The sequence below is a fragment of the Loxodonta africana genome, chromosome 16 (genome assembly GCF_030014295.1).
Source record: "Loxodonta africana isolate mLoxAfr1 chromosome 16, mLoxAfr1.hap2, whole genome shotgun sequence".
NCBI classification, from domain to species: domain Eukaryota; kingdom Metazoa; phylum Chordata; class Mammalia; order Proboscidea; family Elephantidae; genus Loxodonta; species Loxodonta africana.
Window position 1 is genome coordinate 71,930,639 of NC_087357.1, and position 15,207 is coordinate 71,945,845.

General features: G+C 49.9%; 1 protein-coding gene across 2 annotated transcripts; it reads right to left on the bottom strand.

Moving 5' to 3' along the window:
* Positions 1 to 1,219: 1,219 nt before the first annotated feature.
* Positions 1,220 to 11,419, bottom strand: SYNPO2L (synaptopodin 2 like). Of its 2 annotated transcripts, XM_064269727.1 has the most exons (4): positions 10,877 to 11,419; positions 9,118 to 9,269; positions 8,133 to 8,647; positions 1,220 to 4,627 (listed from the first exon to the last, which is right to left on the bottom strand). In XM_064269727.1, exons 1-4 carry the CDS (start codon positions 10,979 to 10,981, stop codon positions 2,451 to 2,453), a joined length of 2,949 nt encoding a protein of 982 aa, XP_064125797.1. In that variant the 5' UTR covers positions 10,982 to 11,419; the 3' UTR covers positions 1,220 to 2,450. The 2 variants fall into 2 exon arrangements, with proteins under 2 accessions (XP_064125797.1, XP_003408949.1); XM_003408901.4 differs by lacking the exons at positions 8,133 to 8,647; positions 9,118 to 9,269; positions 10,877 to 11,419 and adding an exon at positions 6,803 to 8,067.
* Positions 11,420 to 15,207: the final 3,788 nt, after the last annotated feature.

Genomic DNA, 15,207 nt, shown 5'->3' on the forward strand with positions numbered 1-15,207 from the left:
AGGTGATTTCATCATCCTCACCACCCTCCCCTCAAAAAACAAAAACCAAAATTTTGATTGTTTATCTACGCCTGAGTACCTAAAACTACTGAGGTAAGTGAAGACAGAAGATGTAGCCTAATGCTCTCCCTAGGCTCTTCCCTTGGAATTCTCAGAGGCTATAAAAAAAAAAAAAAAAAAAAATTTTTTTTTTTTTTTTTTTTTTTTATGTGTACTTGAGTACTCTGTCCTGTAGAGTCGCTGTGAGTTGGAATTGACTCCATGGCAATGGGTTTGGTTTTTGGTCTTTATGTACTTGAGAGTATCAGTGTTCTGGGTCTGGTTATAGGCATCAGCATGCCCCCTGCCGGTACAATTGGAACAGTGGCACTTTCCGTCTCAGAAGGCTTTTATTGCAGCCTGCCTCTGGCGATTTAACTAGTCTAAATCCACACTGACCCACCTTTCTCTCCTTCTTCCCTCTCCCATCCCATTTTCACCCCCAGCCATTTAATTCCCAGAGGCTGTTTAGCATGCTTGCTTCCCCTGGGGAGCTAGGAAATGTTAATGGCAAAAGGCTCAGAGGGCCTTTTCAACTTCTCTTAGTTTTGTACGCGGAGGCCATGCCTGGGAAGTGTGGAGCAGGGACTGGAAATGGGGAGAACCTGGATGGAGAATGTGGGGAGAAGAAACCAAGGGGAGTGGTGGAGGTGGCTAAATGGAAATTGGGGATGAAGGGTGAAAAATGGGATAGCAGGAATGGGAGAGGGAGTGCAGGAATCAGATTAGGGGGATGGGTCAGAGAATATCAAGATCAGGATTTGGGTATAAAAGTAGAAGAGACGACAGCAACAGAAGGTATGGGGCATGAGTTTATTGTGCACAAAACAAAGTACCGTGACTCACACCTAATAAGCAAAGGCAACGATCAATTTCCAGATCAAGCAGCAAACGTGGCTAGTGATGGCCAAGGTGAGAGGGGAGTCCATACCCCTCCAGGATCAGAGACCAGGGCCTGAAGCTGGAAAGGAACAAGAGCTAGGGCTCTGAAGGACAGGCTGGGAATAAAAGGAGAGGTTGACTCTGGGTCTTTCTCTGTCCTTTCCCAGGTCGTCATGACAAGCTGCAGAAGACAGACTAAGGGACAGACTCGAAGGTAGCACAGACTCCAGCTGTTCTTTCAGCACTCTGCACGCAGCCTCACCGCCTCCGACCATCATTCCCCTTCACTATGCTGACAAATACATTCTTCTCCCTCAAGTTTTCCCCAATCCCTTCCCTGCATGCCGTTGGTTTCTTGTTACTCAACTGCATTCTCTGCCCACATGGCGCTCTCCCGTGCTCTGCACCCTGCTCCCCTCCATGGCTCAATCCATTCCACTTGTTTCTGTTCTGCTCCTGGTTTCTGCCTCACTTTCCACACCCTGGCTCCTTTCTCCCTCCTTTCTGTCTTAGGCTCAGAAGCCAAGGATTTGCTCATTCTCAGAGGAAATTTCATGTTTTATCACTTCCTGGATGCTAGGTTTTTCAGCGTGGGCTTCTCAGGTTGCAAATTTTCTGAAATCCTGAGGAATAGAATTCTTAGTCCTATTCTTGGTGTATCTGCTATAACAGCCCATGCAAGGTGTCCCGGCCCTTCAATATCCTCATACCCCATAAGTTTCACTAGATGCTGTACACCTGCTGCAGATGCTGGTCTCTGAGGAGTTATTCTCCAGTGAATCTCTCTCCAGACTGGACATTCCATGTGGGAATAATATCTGACCCTTCGCTCATCAGTGCAAGGGTAAGACCCAGGTGGGACCTTTATTTAGACCTCCCCTCTTACTCTTGCCTTAGAAGAGCTCATCTGTGCACACGCACATTTGCACATACACACACGCACACACACATTCCTAGGTATATGCCAGCCAAGCTTGGGAAAGAAGAGCGAGGAATAGGGAGGGACTGATTGCAAACAGGCATCAGTTCAGTCCCTTTGCTGTCTGTCTGGTGGTGAGCATCTTGCCTGAGGTTCCAGTGGTAACTTCCCTTGTACTTCTCACTGAATGTTAAAACAACCCTATAGGACAGAGTAGAACTGCCCCATAGAGCTTCCAAGGAGCTTCTAGTAGATTCAAACTGCCGACCTTTTGGTTAGCAGCCTTAGCTCTTAACCACTATGCCACCAGTGTTTCCCATTAAAACCAGGCCCATGGAGAAAAGCACAAATGTAGAGAAACATAGATGCAGTGCAAGAGTGTGGGAGGACAGACCTGGAGATAAAGACAGAGAGAGATCCCAGCAAGGAAATACAGAGACAAAGAGAGTGAGCAGGAAGCTGGGGGATGGGACACTAACTCCAAAACTATCTGTGGCAGGAGGGACCCTTAGCCTCCAGACGCCTGAGAGGGGAGGTGTGATGGTACAGGAGTAGCAACTTTAGGAACAGGATGTCCCACCTCTCCCTGGTCCTGGGAGCTGTGCTCTGCTCACTGGTGTCCTGCCCCAGGCCTCCACACATGAGCCTGCAATCCTGTTCTGGTGGCCGAGAACTTGGGCCTGGCTACCTGGAAGCCACAGGAGCTGGGGGAGGCTCCAAGGCCCCTGGGAGACTCTGGAGTAGGGGTTGGGATAGGGGCAGGGGCTGAGGCCAGCTCTGCCCTCCAGATAGGCTCATCCAGTGTAGTGGCTGCTCGTGGGGCAAGCACTGTGGCGGCCAGGGGCTCTGCAGTGGGCTGGGGCGCCGGAGTGGAAAATCTGCGGATCTCCTGGACTCGGGCAGTTTTAGGGGGCCCTGAAGCGGTGGGGCCTGGAGTCGGGGGAACCTCATCAAAACAGAACATGGAGGTTTTAAGTTGGTAGGGCTGGTGCCTCATGAAATCAATACCTTTGATGCCCTGCTTGGGGGTTGCCCGAGGTCCCTGGGACTGAGCCTTAGTCGGGAGAGTTCGGGCAGCCTGAGGGAAAAAGGGTGAGAGCAGTGGGTTGTAAGCAATAGGAGGTGGAGCACGGATATTGGGGGAATATTTCCAGGATGGGGGCAGTGAAGGAGTAGGAGAAGGGCTTCTGGGCCCTGGGCCAGGGCCAAGGCCAGCACCAGGTGTAGCTTCCACAACATACCTGTCTGCACGGCTCTGCCGCTTGGCAAACAGCTCCCCACCCCTGCCCTGTAGCCTTGGTGGCTCAGGGGTTCCAGACGAAGGGACTCCCCCATTCATCAGCCCATCAAGGAGCCCTCGAGATTGGGGTTTAGGAGCTACCGGGGGTGGAGTCTTAGGAGTCCTAGGGGGTGGAGTCTTGGGAGCCATCGGAGGCGGGGTTTTAGGTGTCGCGGGAGGCGGGGTCTTGTAACTCCTGCCCCCTGGTGGCTGCATGAAGTTGCAGGCTTCAGCCCCGAGGCTCAGAAGGTCCTCCTCGGGACCAGATTCCGCACCCCCGGCCCGGGGTTTTTCATCCAGGTTCTGCACCAGCGACAGTAGCTCGGGGTTGGGCGAGTTCTTCGTCTCCTCCTTTCCCGGTCGGAACATCTGCTTCCGAGTCCCCCGGCGCCGGGCCTCCTGCAGGATGCCGGTGCGGGCGGCTGGCACCGAGATGCGCTGCTCCCGTGCGCTGGGGGCCTCAGGGGCAGCTGGGCCCGGGACTGGCGCCTCTGGGCGTGCAGCTGGCCGCAGAGGTGCCGATAGGAAGATAGAAGCCGTGGAGGTCATGGCGGCTGCACTAGTGGAAGTGGGGGGCTCTGGGGCTCCGCCTGGAGTAACAGGCCGACTGGGAGCTGGGATGTACAGGGAGCTGGTGGCCGTCACGGGGCCCGAGGAGCGCGGAGTGCTGGGAGAACCGGAGGCTGGCACGTAACTGGGAACCCCTGGGGTGAAGCTGGGCAAAGGAGTGGGCCCCGGTGGAGAGGACAGGAAGGGGGGTGGGGCGGGGCTGAGGCCTCCCAGGTTTTCATTCGCCCTCTTGGGGGCTAGGGGCCGGAAAATAACTGAGGTGGTACCTGGCCGCTGCCCTTGTAAACCTGGGGTAAATGGCCTGGCTGACCGGTTAAAGATACCAGGAGACGGGGAAGGGGCTCCACCACCAGGAAGAAAGGGTCTGGGGCTGGCCCCAAGGGCCGGCAAAGGGCTAGGTGGGAGCACAGCCGCCTCCGGGGGCGCACTCTGGGCCCGAGGGGGTGACTGCAGGCCCTTCCCGTTGAGCATGGCTGGTGGGCCATCCTGGGCCAGCTCCTGGGTGATGGAGGCTGCGCGCTGGCGCTGCTGTTCAAAGAGCTGGACCCCTCTCCCGGAGGCCTCAGTCAGCTGCCCTCCAAGCCCGGGGCCCTGGCCCTCTGCTGCACCTGAACCTGGCCTGGCCCGCTCCATGTCCAGATAGGGGCTGTCCCAGTCAGACTGATTGGTGAGGCTGCGGGCGTCGGAGAAGGCCTCTTCGTCCAGCTCAGACTCACTGGTCGGGGGTACACCGTCCTCCTCCCCTTCAGCTCCTGTCCCAGCTGCAGCTCCAAAACTCACTAGCGTATACTTCTTGGCTCTCTGCCGCCGTTTCTTAAACATAAGCACTCCCTTGGAGTGGGGGTTGGGGGCGGCGGTTAGCAGGGATGCAATTGTCCGGCATTTGGTCTTGGCCTCCTTCACGCTCTTCTCCTGGAGGCTCTCTGCACGTTGCAGTTCTGAGGAGGCCAGGAGAGAAAATAGTCAGCGGGCTTCCCCAACCTCTTCTAGTCCTGTTTCCCAGCTCCGTCAGGCTCCCCGTCTTTTCACCGGCCAACCTACAATGTCTCCTGTCTGTGGCAAAGTTCTCTGACTTGGGGGCAGAGTGCAGGGTGAAAGGTGAAACTAAGGACAGCTGAAGAGAAGGCAGAGTCCAGCTGACTGTCCCAACACTGCATTGACCACAGCCCTCCTCCTATCCTCTCTTTCCTCTCCTCCATTCCTGTCTTCCCAGAGATGTGCTCTTACCCCGGCCACACACATTCCTCCTCTGCCTCCCTCCATTCCTAGCTGGCAATGGAGGGGAGATGTCACTCCTCATAGTAAGAAGGGAGACAGGGAGACAGGACAGGTCAGAGATGAGAAGGGACATGTTTCTCCCACCATAGAGACAGAGGCCATGTTAGGAGACTTCTCACAAAGTTTGAACCCCTTGGAAACAGCCCCTCTTCCCACCCCCTACCCCTAGGATAAGGCCACAAAGGATCCTTAGCAATGAGGATTTTCATTCACATTGCCACCTCCATCATGCAGCACACATTATATACAAACATTCATAGAAATGACCATCACACATCATTCCAGCAAGAATATTGGCCTAGTGAAAGCCAGGATGGGTACATTTACTCATGTGTACTTCCTGTCATTCACATTTACCCTAGCTCACATGTTCATGTTCACATACCCAAAACCATACAGATATGTAAATTCACACGTGCCCACAAGAACACAGGCTTACTCAAACACTCCAACACAGACACATTCCTGGTGGCCCTTCTTCCCAGAGTTCCCTCTGAAGAGACTGTTCCTAACTGTTAGGACAAAACTTCGGAGCTGATTTTCCTTTCCAACCACCAGAACATCTCTCTGTGCCTCACGCCCCTCCTACTCACAGCCAGGGGTAGTCTCAGATCCAAGATGCAGGAAAAGCCAGAGGGTTGCTCTCCAATCTAACCCTCCAAATAATAGGACACCTCAAGGTTGCCAGCTAAATATACTCTCCTTTCTCCCAAGCTGGAGTGGGTGGGTTTCTTTGAAGGTCAGAGCTATCCACTCTTTTTCAACCCCTCTAGGTAGTGAGTGTGGGCAGTGACTCCCAGGCAGGCACGCAGGGAGTGTGTGCTAAAGGGAGCCAGGGCAGGGCTTTCCATACCATGTGGGGCCTTGGAAGGTGGGGCCAGGAAATGGGAGTGGCTGCCCTGCTGCTGGAACCCTGCTTTGGACATCAGTACTCTCTGGTCCATAGTCCTCAGTTCCTGAAAAATTCTTTAAATTCCATCTACTTCCCACTCAAGATACCACCCAAGCTCCTTTCTAATTAGGGCTCTCACGCCTCTTATTGTAACGTTTATAACAGAATAGTGCTGTGAATGGAAATACAGGCTCTGGAATCAGGGTTCAGTTCAAATCCAGGCTCTCCAAGATTTTTGGTTCTGAAATATTGGGGGTGTTACTTCACCTTGGAAACCCTGGTGGTGTAGTGGTTAAGTGTTATGGCTGCTAACCAAAAGGTCAGCAGTTCGAACCTGCCAGGTGCTCCTTGGAAACTCTGTGGGGCAGTTCTACTCTGTCCTATAGGGTCGCTATGAGTCGGAATCGACTCGACGGCAGTGGGGTTTACTTCACCTTGCTGAAGAGCAGTTTCCTCATCTGTAAATGAGGATGATAATGGCTACCTCACAGAGTTGCTATGAGGTGTAAGTGAGATAATGTAGGTAAGTTTAGCACTCAACACGGTGCTAAGGCCTACTATGACCAGCCATTACTATCCTCTTGACACTAGCTACACAAGTTTATGGACACTTTCTTGTTCACACACATCTTCTCTACTCCCACAGACTCGCACACACATGCCTTCATGTACTCATATTGTGCTCACACCTCTCTCTCTCATGTACACACTCTCCCCATGAGTTGTCTATCACCCATGTGATCACAAGTCACTTCAACAAGTGGCCATGCATCAGCCTTTTCTAGAAAGGAGCAGCGAAACTCCTGAAAATAGGAGAAAGAGAAGGCAAAAAGGAGGAGGGTCAAGGGAATAAGACCTTTCCCAAAGACCTCCCTTCCTAAACTGCTGATACATTTCCCCCACTCTGAATCCCAGAACAGCCCTGGCTATGGGAAGGTAGTACCTGCATAGAATGGGTCCTGGAGCTCAGAATCTGGGCCTGGGGCTTTGTCACAGCTGGCTTGGCTGAGAGGCTCTTGGCTGAGGGGCTCAAAGGTCTCCATGCCGGGAAAGGCAGTGTTGGCTGGAGCAGGACCAGCTTGAGGCACCCCCCACGCCTTTTAAAGCCCCTTTGTCTGGTCCCCAGAGCTGGCAGCTGAATGAGCTCACTGTGCTATTTTTGGAGCCTGGCCCCCTCCCTTCTCTCGGCTGCCCCACAAGCCCCGGTGTGATGGACATTGGCACCTGCCTACCCTTCCCCCTACCCCACCCCATTTGACAATGAGGTCTGCTTGGCTAAAAATATCCCTGAGCCACTAACTACACCCTCACCCAGCATGATGGGAAGGGGGGCTGTGCTAAAAGGAGAATTGTGGATAAGCATGGGATCCTGGGCTTACATCTGGAATTTCTTTGTGGAGTCTTGGACATTTTCAGAGATGTCAGACTCTAAACCGTGGTGTTGTTAGCCTTTATTCCAGACTTAGAAACACAAAATCCTATGGCTCGGGAATCAGAATGGAGGAGAGGAGGGGAGGGAAGAGAGATAAGAAGTAGAGGGGCAATCCTGAGGTTTCTGAAGTGAACGAAAAGTCTCTGTGGGAGGGGTATGAGGGGCATGGTGCAGGGAGAAAGTTCACTCTTAGACCTTGTTCTGTAGCTCACATCAAAAATAGCAAAGAGCCTGAGATAAGTGGAACTGGCTTTTTCTGCCCAGGCCTACATTCTTGCCTGAGATAAGGAGCTAAAGAGTCCTCCCCTCTACCACTTCCTAGGGATCACCTGATCATCCCCTAGTCTCACAGTCCCCAGGAATCCTAACTGAACTTACAAATGTCAAAAGTAGCTCTGATGCCATACCTGAAAATAACACTCAAGTGCCCCAGTAGCCCTGCCCTGCTCCTGTAGCCCTGTTCTGCTTCCAAACATTCCCCAGCCCCGTGTCCACAGACTACCTTCACCCCTATCCTGACACATAGCAAAATAATAATAACAAGAGCAAAAATCAAACCTTACATCTACTCATGCCTTCTTTCCAACTTCTTTACCTACCCTGTTCCTGGGTTAGGTTGAACTATCTGTGCCTTTTTGCCACACTGGTTCAAACAGCCAAAATAATAGGGACCAGGAGAAAAGTTATTTTCCTCTCCCAGTCATCACTCTTCTCTACTCCTAGTCCCAAGACTATCTCCAAGAGAAGAGTGAGGCAGAATGTAGAGTTATGGGGGGTGGGGGGTAAATTTAGGGCCCAGTTTGAAGGATCCTGGTTGGGAAGAAGGGGTTCAGGCACTCACTGGCTTGCTTGGCCTTCTGGGCGTACGTGGTGGTAAGATCTTCTGCCACTGGGTGGGGAACAGGCCCCACCATAGGAATGAGGTGAGGACCAGGCCGGAGGGGTCCATGGGGCAACAGCAAGGCCTCTTCTGGGGGTGGCTGAAGGGCTGCCACGTCCTCCCAAGATGGGGAGCTCACACGGCTGTCACCCTGGCTAGGAAGGCCAGGGACGGCAGGGGCTGGCTCTGCAGGACTGTCAGATAGGTAGACCTCATCAGGTGGAGCTCCTGGAGGGGTTGGCCTCGTGGGGCCTCGGCGGCGAGGTCGGCGGGGCTTCTCCTGGGTGGCAGGGCCATCAGCATCACTGTCTGTCTCTCCATAGTAAGCCTCACTGTCAGGAGGTGAGCGAAGGCTTCCAGGCTGCAGAGACTGGGGGACTGGAGCACCAGGGGGCTCGGGACTCAGTGGAGACAAGGGTGACAGCACCTGAAGCTCACCAGGGGATGGAGATCGCACAGGCCCTTCGTCCCCTACCCTGGATAGGAAAGATGTCAGAATTTGAGAGATGGGGCAAGTGACTGACAGAGAGGTCTGGAAGAGATTGGGGGAAGGAGATAGAAGGAGGAGAGGGGACTGGAGTGCAGGTGGAATGAATGATCTGGGAATAGCAAAGATCTGAAGACAAACCAGGAGGCAAACGTGCTTGGAGGGCTGTGAGTCGAAACGGGCTTAGACCAAGACAAGATGAGGTGGAGACAGGCCAAGTGTTGAAGTATGACTGCTAACTCATGTATCCATTTGGCATACTCATCCCTTAATTGCACACACATTCAAGCCCCTTGGGAGGCATACATGAACATCTACACTCTAGCACAAACACACAAATGGAAACTGGCACTTGCAAGCTGCTAAAGCCAGGCCAGTGAAATGTAGAGCTGAAAGAGGCAATGGGAGCCCTGAAGGGGAGGCCTGGATTAGGAGGCCAGGAGGGTGGGGGCTCCATACCGCCGCACAGTGAGGACAAGCTGGTTCCCTGATGCATCAACAAGGCTCATGGCACTGGCATGAGAGAGACTGGTGCAGGAGACCCCATTGATGGCCAAGAGCTGGTCTCTTTCTCGGAGTCCTGCTCTGCCAGCCTGGCTCCGTCTTCGAATCTGAGAAGGAAGAGATCGTAGATGAGGGAAGGCTCCAAATGGAATAGAATGAAAGGAGTTAAGACAGGAAGGACTCTGTGTGGATGGAGGGGGTTTTACTTTGCAGGGTAAGAAAGGGTTTGGAGGGGGCATAGGGCTGCAGTTGAGAGGGCCTGCCTCGAGGGAGGAAGGTGCAAATTGGAGGGAGTAACATATTGTATAAGGGAAGGTAGGAAGGAAAGAGGCTTGGGGAAAACTGCATGGGGGAGGTACTAGCTATGGTGGTTGTATCCCAGGTTTTTCCTCCAAGGGCAATGTCTACACTGGCCAATAGTTATCTTCTAGGCCTTGGAATTCAGGTGCCATTATCTATATAGTCAAGATGTTAGAACAATATTCCAGATCAGAGGGAGGCTAGCCAGATTTCTGCAGATTGTGATGGTGTATATATATGTGTGCCTTGTGTACACACACGTACATATGTTAAAGGAATAATAATAGTGATAAAAAAAAAAAAACCCAAACCCATTGCCGTTAAGTCAATTCCGACCCTACAGGACAGAGTAGAACTGCTCCAGAGGGTTTCCAAAGAGTGGCTGGTAGATTCAAACTGCCAATCTTTTGGTTAGCAGCCAAGCTCTTAACCACTGCACCATTAGGGCTCCATAATAGTAATAGTGGCTACCACTTATTGAATGCGTACTGAATGTCAGGTACTGCGCTAAGCAATCTACATGCATTATTGTTTTTAATCCTTATCTATGAAGTTGGTACTATTATTACCCATATTTTACAGTTGAGAAAACTGAGGCAAAAGAGGTCAGTGGCAGTGTCTACAGGGTGAAACCAAAAGAGTAATGACTTCATCTCAAAGGCCAGATCTCACCATACTCCCACCCCCTGCACCTAAAAAGTCTTGCCTGGTGAGATAAAGGAGTCCTTGGATGGTGCAAATGGTTAACGCACTAGGCTGCTAACCGAAAAGTTGGACGTACGAGTTGGTCCACACAGAAGCACCTTGGAAGAAAGGCTTGGCAATCTACTTCTGAAAAATCAGCCATTGAAAACACCATGGAACACGATTCTCTCTGACACCCATGGGTCACCATGAGTCAGAACTGACTCTGTGGCAAGTGGCAGTGAGAGAAAGGATCCTGCTTAAGGCGAGAGGAGCATTGAAGGCATGGGCAGGGCAGGGCAGGGCTGGGCTGGGCTGGGCTGGGCTGGGCTGGGCTGGGCTGGGCTGGGTGAGACAGCCTCAGCTCATCACATATCAGTTTGTCAGAGAGAACTCAAAACCTTCCCTGCATTCCTCTGGCTTGAAGTAGAGTCATAGACCCGGCAGAGCAAAGAGCATGGTCAGACCCCAGCCTCTGCCACCATGGAACTGAAGCACAGCCTTTCTTTTTCTCTCCTCCCTGAAAACCAGGGAATCCCTTTTTCAGTGGCCCCCCACAAGAAGCCTGTGGTCAGACACTACTCCCCCCACCCCCAAACATGAGCATGCTTCCCTGCCCGCCCCCCACTCCCACTCCTCTTCTTCACAGCTTCCCATTGCCTCCCCTACAGGCCACCACATGACTCTTCCCGGGTTCCCCTGAAACCTCATTTCAGGGCCTCTCCCTTACCTTGGACACCTGTAAAGGTTTCCTCTGCTCGGCCCCCCCCTGAAGTCGGAAGCCCCAGGGTGCTCCCCCCAACAGTGTGACCAGCACCTCCTCCTCCGCACCCATCACTCAGCTTGGCCTATGGCCCCCGGAGTTTGGACAGTGTCCTAGGAAGAGAAGTCGAGGTGCTGGTACCCCGTCCGGCCTGCCTGTCCGGCTGTCCTGCTCTTGCTGCCCCAGGCCTCCCCCCGACACCACACACCACACACCACAGGCAGCTTGGCCCTGGGATCAGTACAGTCCAGCACACGTGTCCTGTCAATCTGAGCTGTGCTCAAAATAGTTGCCGGCTGTACTCCCATCCCTCCCCCACTATCCCTCCCCCACCTGTGTTACTCCCCGAGCTAATTATAGTCAAAACTTCTGCCCTCCCTTGTCCCCCACTCTCTCCCGCATGGGCCTTTTACTCAGCACTCAGAGTACTAGCTTTCTGGGCTCTGTAGCTAATGTACGTTCTTTCAGAAACTTTGCCGTCTCCCTGATACGATCATGGATTGATACCCATGGCTTTCCTCCAAAGCCCATTTCAAAGTGGCAGCAGTGGGGGCTTCAATCCCAGAGCCAGCGGAGAATGGCCGGGTTTGCCGCACAAGTACCTGAACTTCTCAGGAAAGAGTGCCCCCTTGTGTGGCATGGATCTCTTAAGTGGAGATCTGCTTCCCACTGCAGTCTGGGTGCCCTGTGGAGAAATTTTTCTGACCAACCCTGCCCCAGTTGAACTGTTACCTCCTCCACAAAGCCTTCCCTGGCCAGCTGATCGTTCCTTCCTCTGGACAACATCTGTAACCTGTTCCTATTTCTACGGCTGTATTATCAGTGAATGTTAGCATTTGTTGACATGCCTGTCACCCCTCCTAGACAGTGAGAAAGTTGAAGGTAAGGAGTGTGTAAAACAGCCAGTCAAGAGCCCGCAGCACAATGCGTCATGTAATGGGTGCTGAATAAATATCTGCTAAATTAAATTAACTCTTACAACACACAGGAGGTCATGGATAGGTGGGCATATAGGTCATGCCAACCCATGTTAAATATCTCTACTTGTTTTTATGTTTCTATTAAATGAATGTGCCCTACATTTAGAGATCTCTTTCTGTTACAAAACATGAAATTATGGTACTGTGACTGTGATTATCAAAAGCTATCAGGTTCCTTAGAATAGCTGCTCTCCTAGTGCCCTAAATGCTGTTTGCCTTCGTGTGTGATATGGTCATGGGAAGCACTTGGGACTTTGAGTTGAAGACCTGGACTTGAGTTCTTGTTCCACCATGTATTAGCTAGGTGACCTCAGGCAGTCACTTGACCTCATCAGTAAAAAGAGAATATAAATATCCATTCATTCATTATTCAAACATTTATTGCTGTGAACTACATGCCAATCATATTATACCAGTGGCTTTTAATTATCCCTGAATTCACATTAGAGTCACCTGAGTTGTTTTGGTTTTTAGTCCCCAAATAAATAAATAATAAATTCATCTTCATAAAAATCAAATATACTTGCATGGCAAAACCCATCATAAAGCAAATTCATAAGATAAATTACACACTAGGGAAAGTATCTGTAATTCAATATCAGAGACAAATACCTAATTTCCAATCTATACAAAAAACTCTTACAAGAAGACAACCATAAAAATGTTTTTAAAATACACTAAAAACATACAGGTGTCTTAAAAAATTAAGACGTTCAGCCTTCGTCATAAGAAATACAAATCTGAGATACCATTTTTCACGTTTCTATCAAAACGACAAAAATCCAAACGTTTGCTAACACTGTTAGCAAAGGCATGGTGAAACAGGCATTTGTTTGTTGCAGATGGAGAGACTTCACTACATATAACTTTCTAAACTGTGGATTTTGAACCATTTTAAACTATTATCTGGGGAGCCCTGGTGGCACAATGGTTAAGTGCTTGGCTGCTAACTGAAGGGTCAGTGGTTCGAACCCACCAGCTGCTCTGAGAGAGAAAGATGTGGGAGCCTGCTTTCATAAGAATTTACAGCCTTGGAAACCCTATGGGGCAGTTCTACTCTGTCCTATAGGGTAGCTATGAGTCAGAATTTGACTCGATGGCAATGTTTTTTTTTTTTATTTTAAAATATAATCTATTCAAAATTATGTCGTAAACAAAAAATCTGCATCACAATATGTTCTCTCATAAGTTGAACGACAATAAAAAAGTGAAAAAACAATTACTTAATTTTCATATAGGCACATAAAGCCTCAGTTATTAGTAGGATGACCAATTCATCCTAGTTTGCCAAGGACCTTTCTGGTTTTAAAAGCGAAAATTACACATCCCAGGAATTATCTCAGTCCCAGGCAAACCAAGAATGCTCCTTAGAAGCAAGGATGGCAAGACTTCATCTCACATACTTTGGACATGTTACCAGGAGGGACCAGTCCCTGGAGAAGGACATCATGCTTGGTAAAGTAGAGGGTCAGCAAAAAACAGGAAGACCCTCAATGAGATGGATTGACACGGTGGCTGCAACAATGGGCTCAAGCATAACAATGATTGTAAGGATGGCACAGGACCAGGCAGTGTTTCATGCTGTTTTATACAGAGTTGCTATGAGTCAGAACTAACTCAAGGGCACCTAACAACAACAACAACAGGCAAACCAAGATGGCTGGTCACTCTATGTACCAAGGGGGAGAGAGGAAAATAAACCCTTAAAGCAAAGACACAGGTACCATTCAACTACCCAGACAGGGAGGTCAGTGATCGTGTACCCTGCTTTGCTTTGTAGCATCACAGAAAGGAGGCACTGCCACTACTTCAAAAAAAACAGTTGCTGTTGAGTCACTTCTGACTCATGGTGACCCCACGTGTATCCGAGTAGAACTGTGCTCCATCACCTGAAGAGTTTTTAAAACTACTGAGTCCTTAAAATAAAACAGCATATAATATTAGGTGACTGTATAATAAAATAATTTATTAATATGTATATATAATGATTCCCAGGCCTCAGCCCCAGAATTTCTGATTTTGTTGGTCTGCTACCTGGTATCAGTATTTTTAAAAGCGCTACAGACGATTCTAATATGTAGCCAAGGTTGAGAACAACTGAGCGGAAGATACAGAAAACAACAAAATGCAACACATTAGCTTCAAGAAGCTATGAATCTGAGCTCTACCACTTACTAAGGATGCAACCTTGAGCAAGACAGAGGACACCTACTTTCCTATGTTGATACGAAAGTTAAATGAAACAAATCGGTGAAAACGCTTAGCAGAGGGCTCAGCCTACAGCAAGTGCTCAACGAATACTAGTTGCATTTGACAAGTATTAATTTGGACCAGTTTCATTCTGTTGTACTTAGAGTCACTATGAGTCAGAACCAACTCAACAACACCTAAAAACAACACAAATCTAGACCAGTAGTTCTCAATTTTCAGTGTGCAATGGAATCACCCAGACCAAATCAAACCAAACCTCACTGCCATCGAGTTGATTCCAACTCATAGCGACCCTATAGGACAGAACTGCCCCATAGGTGCTATAGGTGAAAGTTTACAGTTCAAGTGAATTTCTCATTCAAAAATTTATACACATACTGTTTTGTGACATTGGTTGCAATCCCCACAACGTGACAGCAAGTTCCTCCTTTCTACCCCAGTTTTCCTGTGTCCATTTATCCAGTTTCTGTCCCTTCCTGCCTTCTCATCCTGCTTTTGGACAGGAGCTGCCCATTTGGTCTTGAATATTTGATTGAACTAAGAAGCACGTTCCTCGCGTGTATTAATTTTTTGTTTTATTGTTTTATAGGCCTGTCTAATCTTTGTCTGGAAAGTGGCTTCGGGAATGGTTTCAGTTCTGGGTTAACAGTGTCCTGGAGCCATAGTTCCAGGGTTCCTCCAGTCTCTGTCAGATCATTAAGCCTGGTCTTTTTACATGAACTTGAATTCTGTTCTACATTTTTCTCCTGCTCTGTCCAGTACTCTCTGTTGTGTTCCCTGTCAGGGCAGTCATTGGTGGTAGCTGGACACCATCTAGTTCATCTGGTCACAGGCTGGTGGAGTCTCTGGTTCATGTGGTCCTTAGTCCTTTGGGTTAGTATTTTCCTTGTGTCTTTGGTTTTCTTCATTCTCCTTTGCTCTGGGTGGGATAGGACCAATGGATGTATCTTAAATGGCCGCTTGCAAGCTTTTAAGACCCCAGACTCTACTCACCAAAGTGGGATGTAGAACATCTTCTTTATAATCTCATGCCAGTTGACCTGGATGTCTCCTCAGACTACGGTCTTTATGCCCCTGTCCCAGCTACTTGTTCCCTCAAAGTGTTTG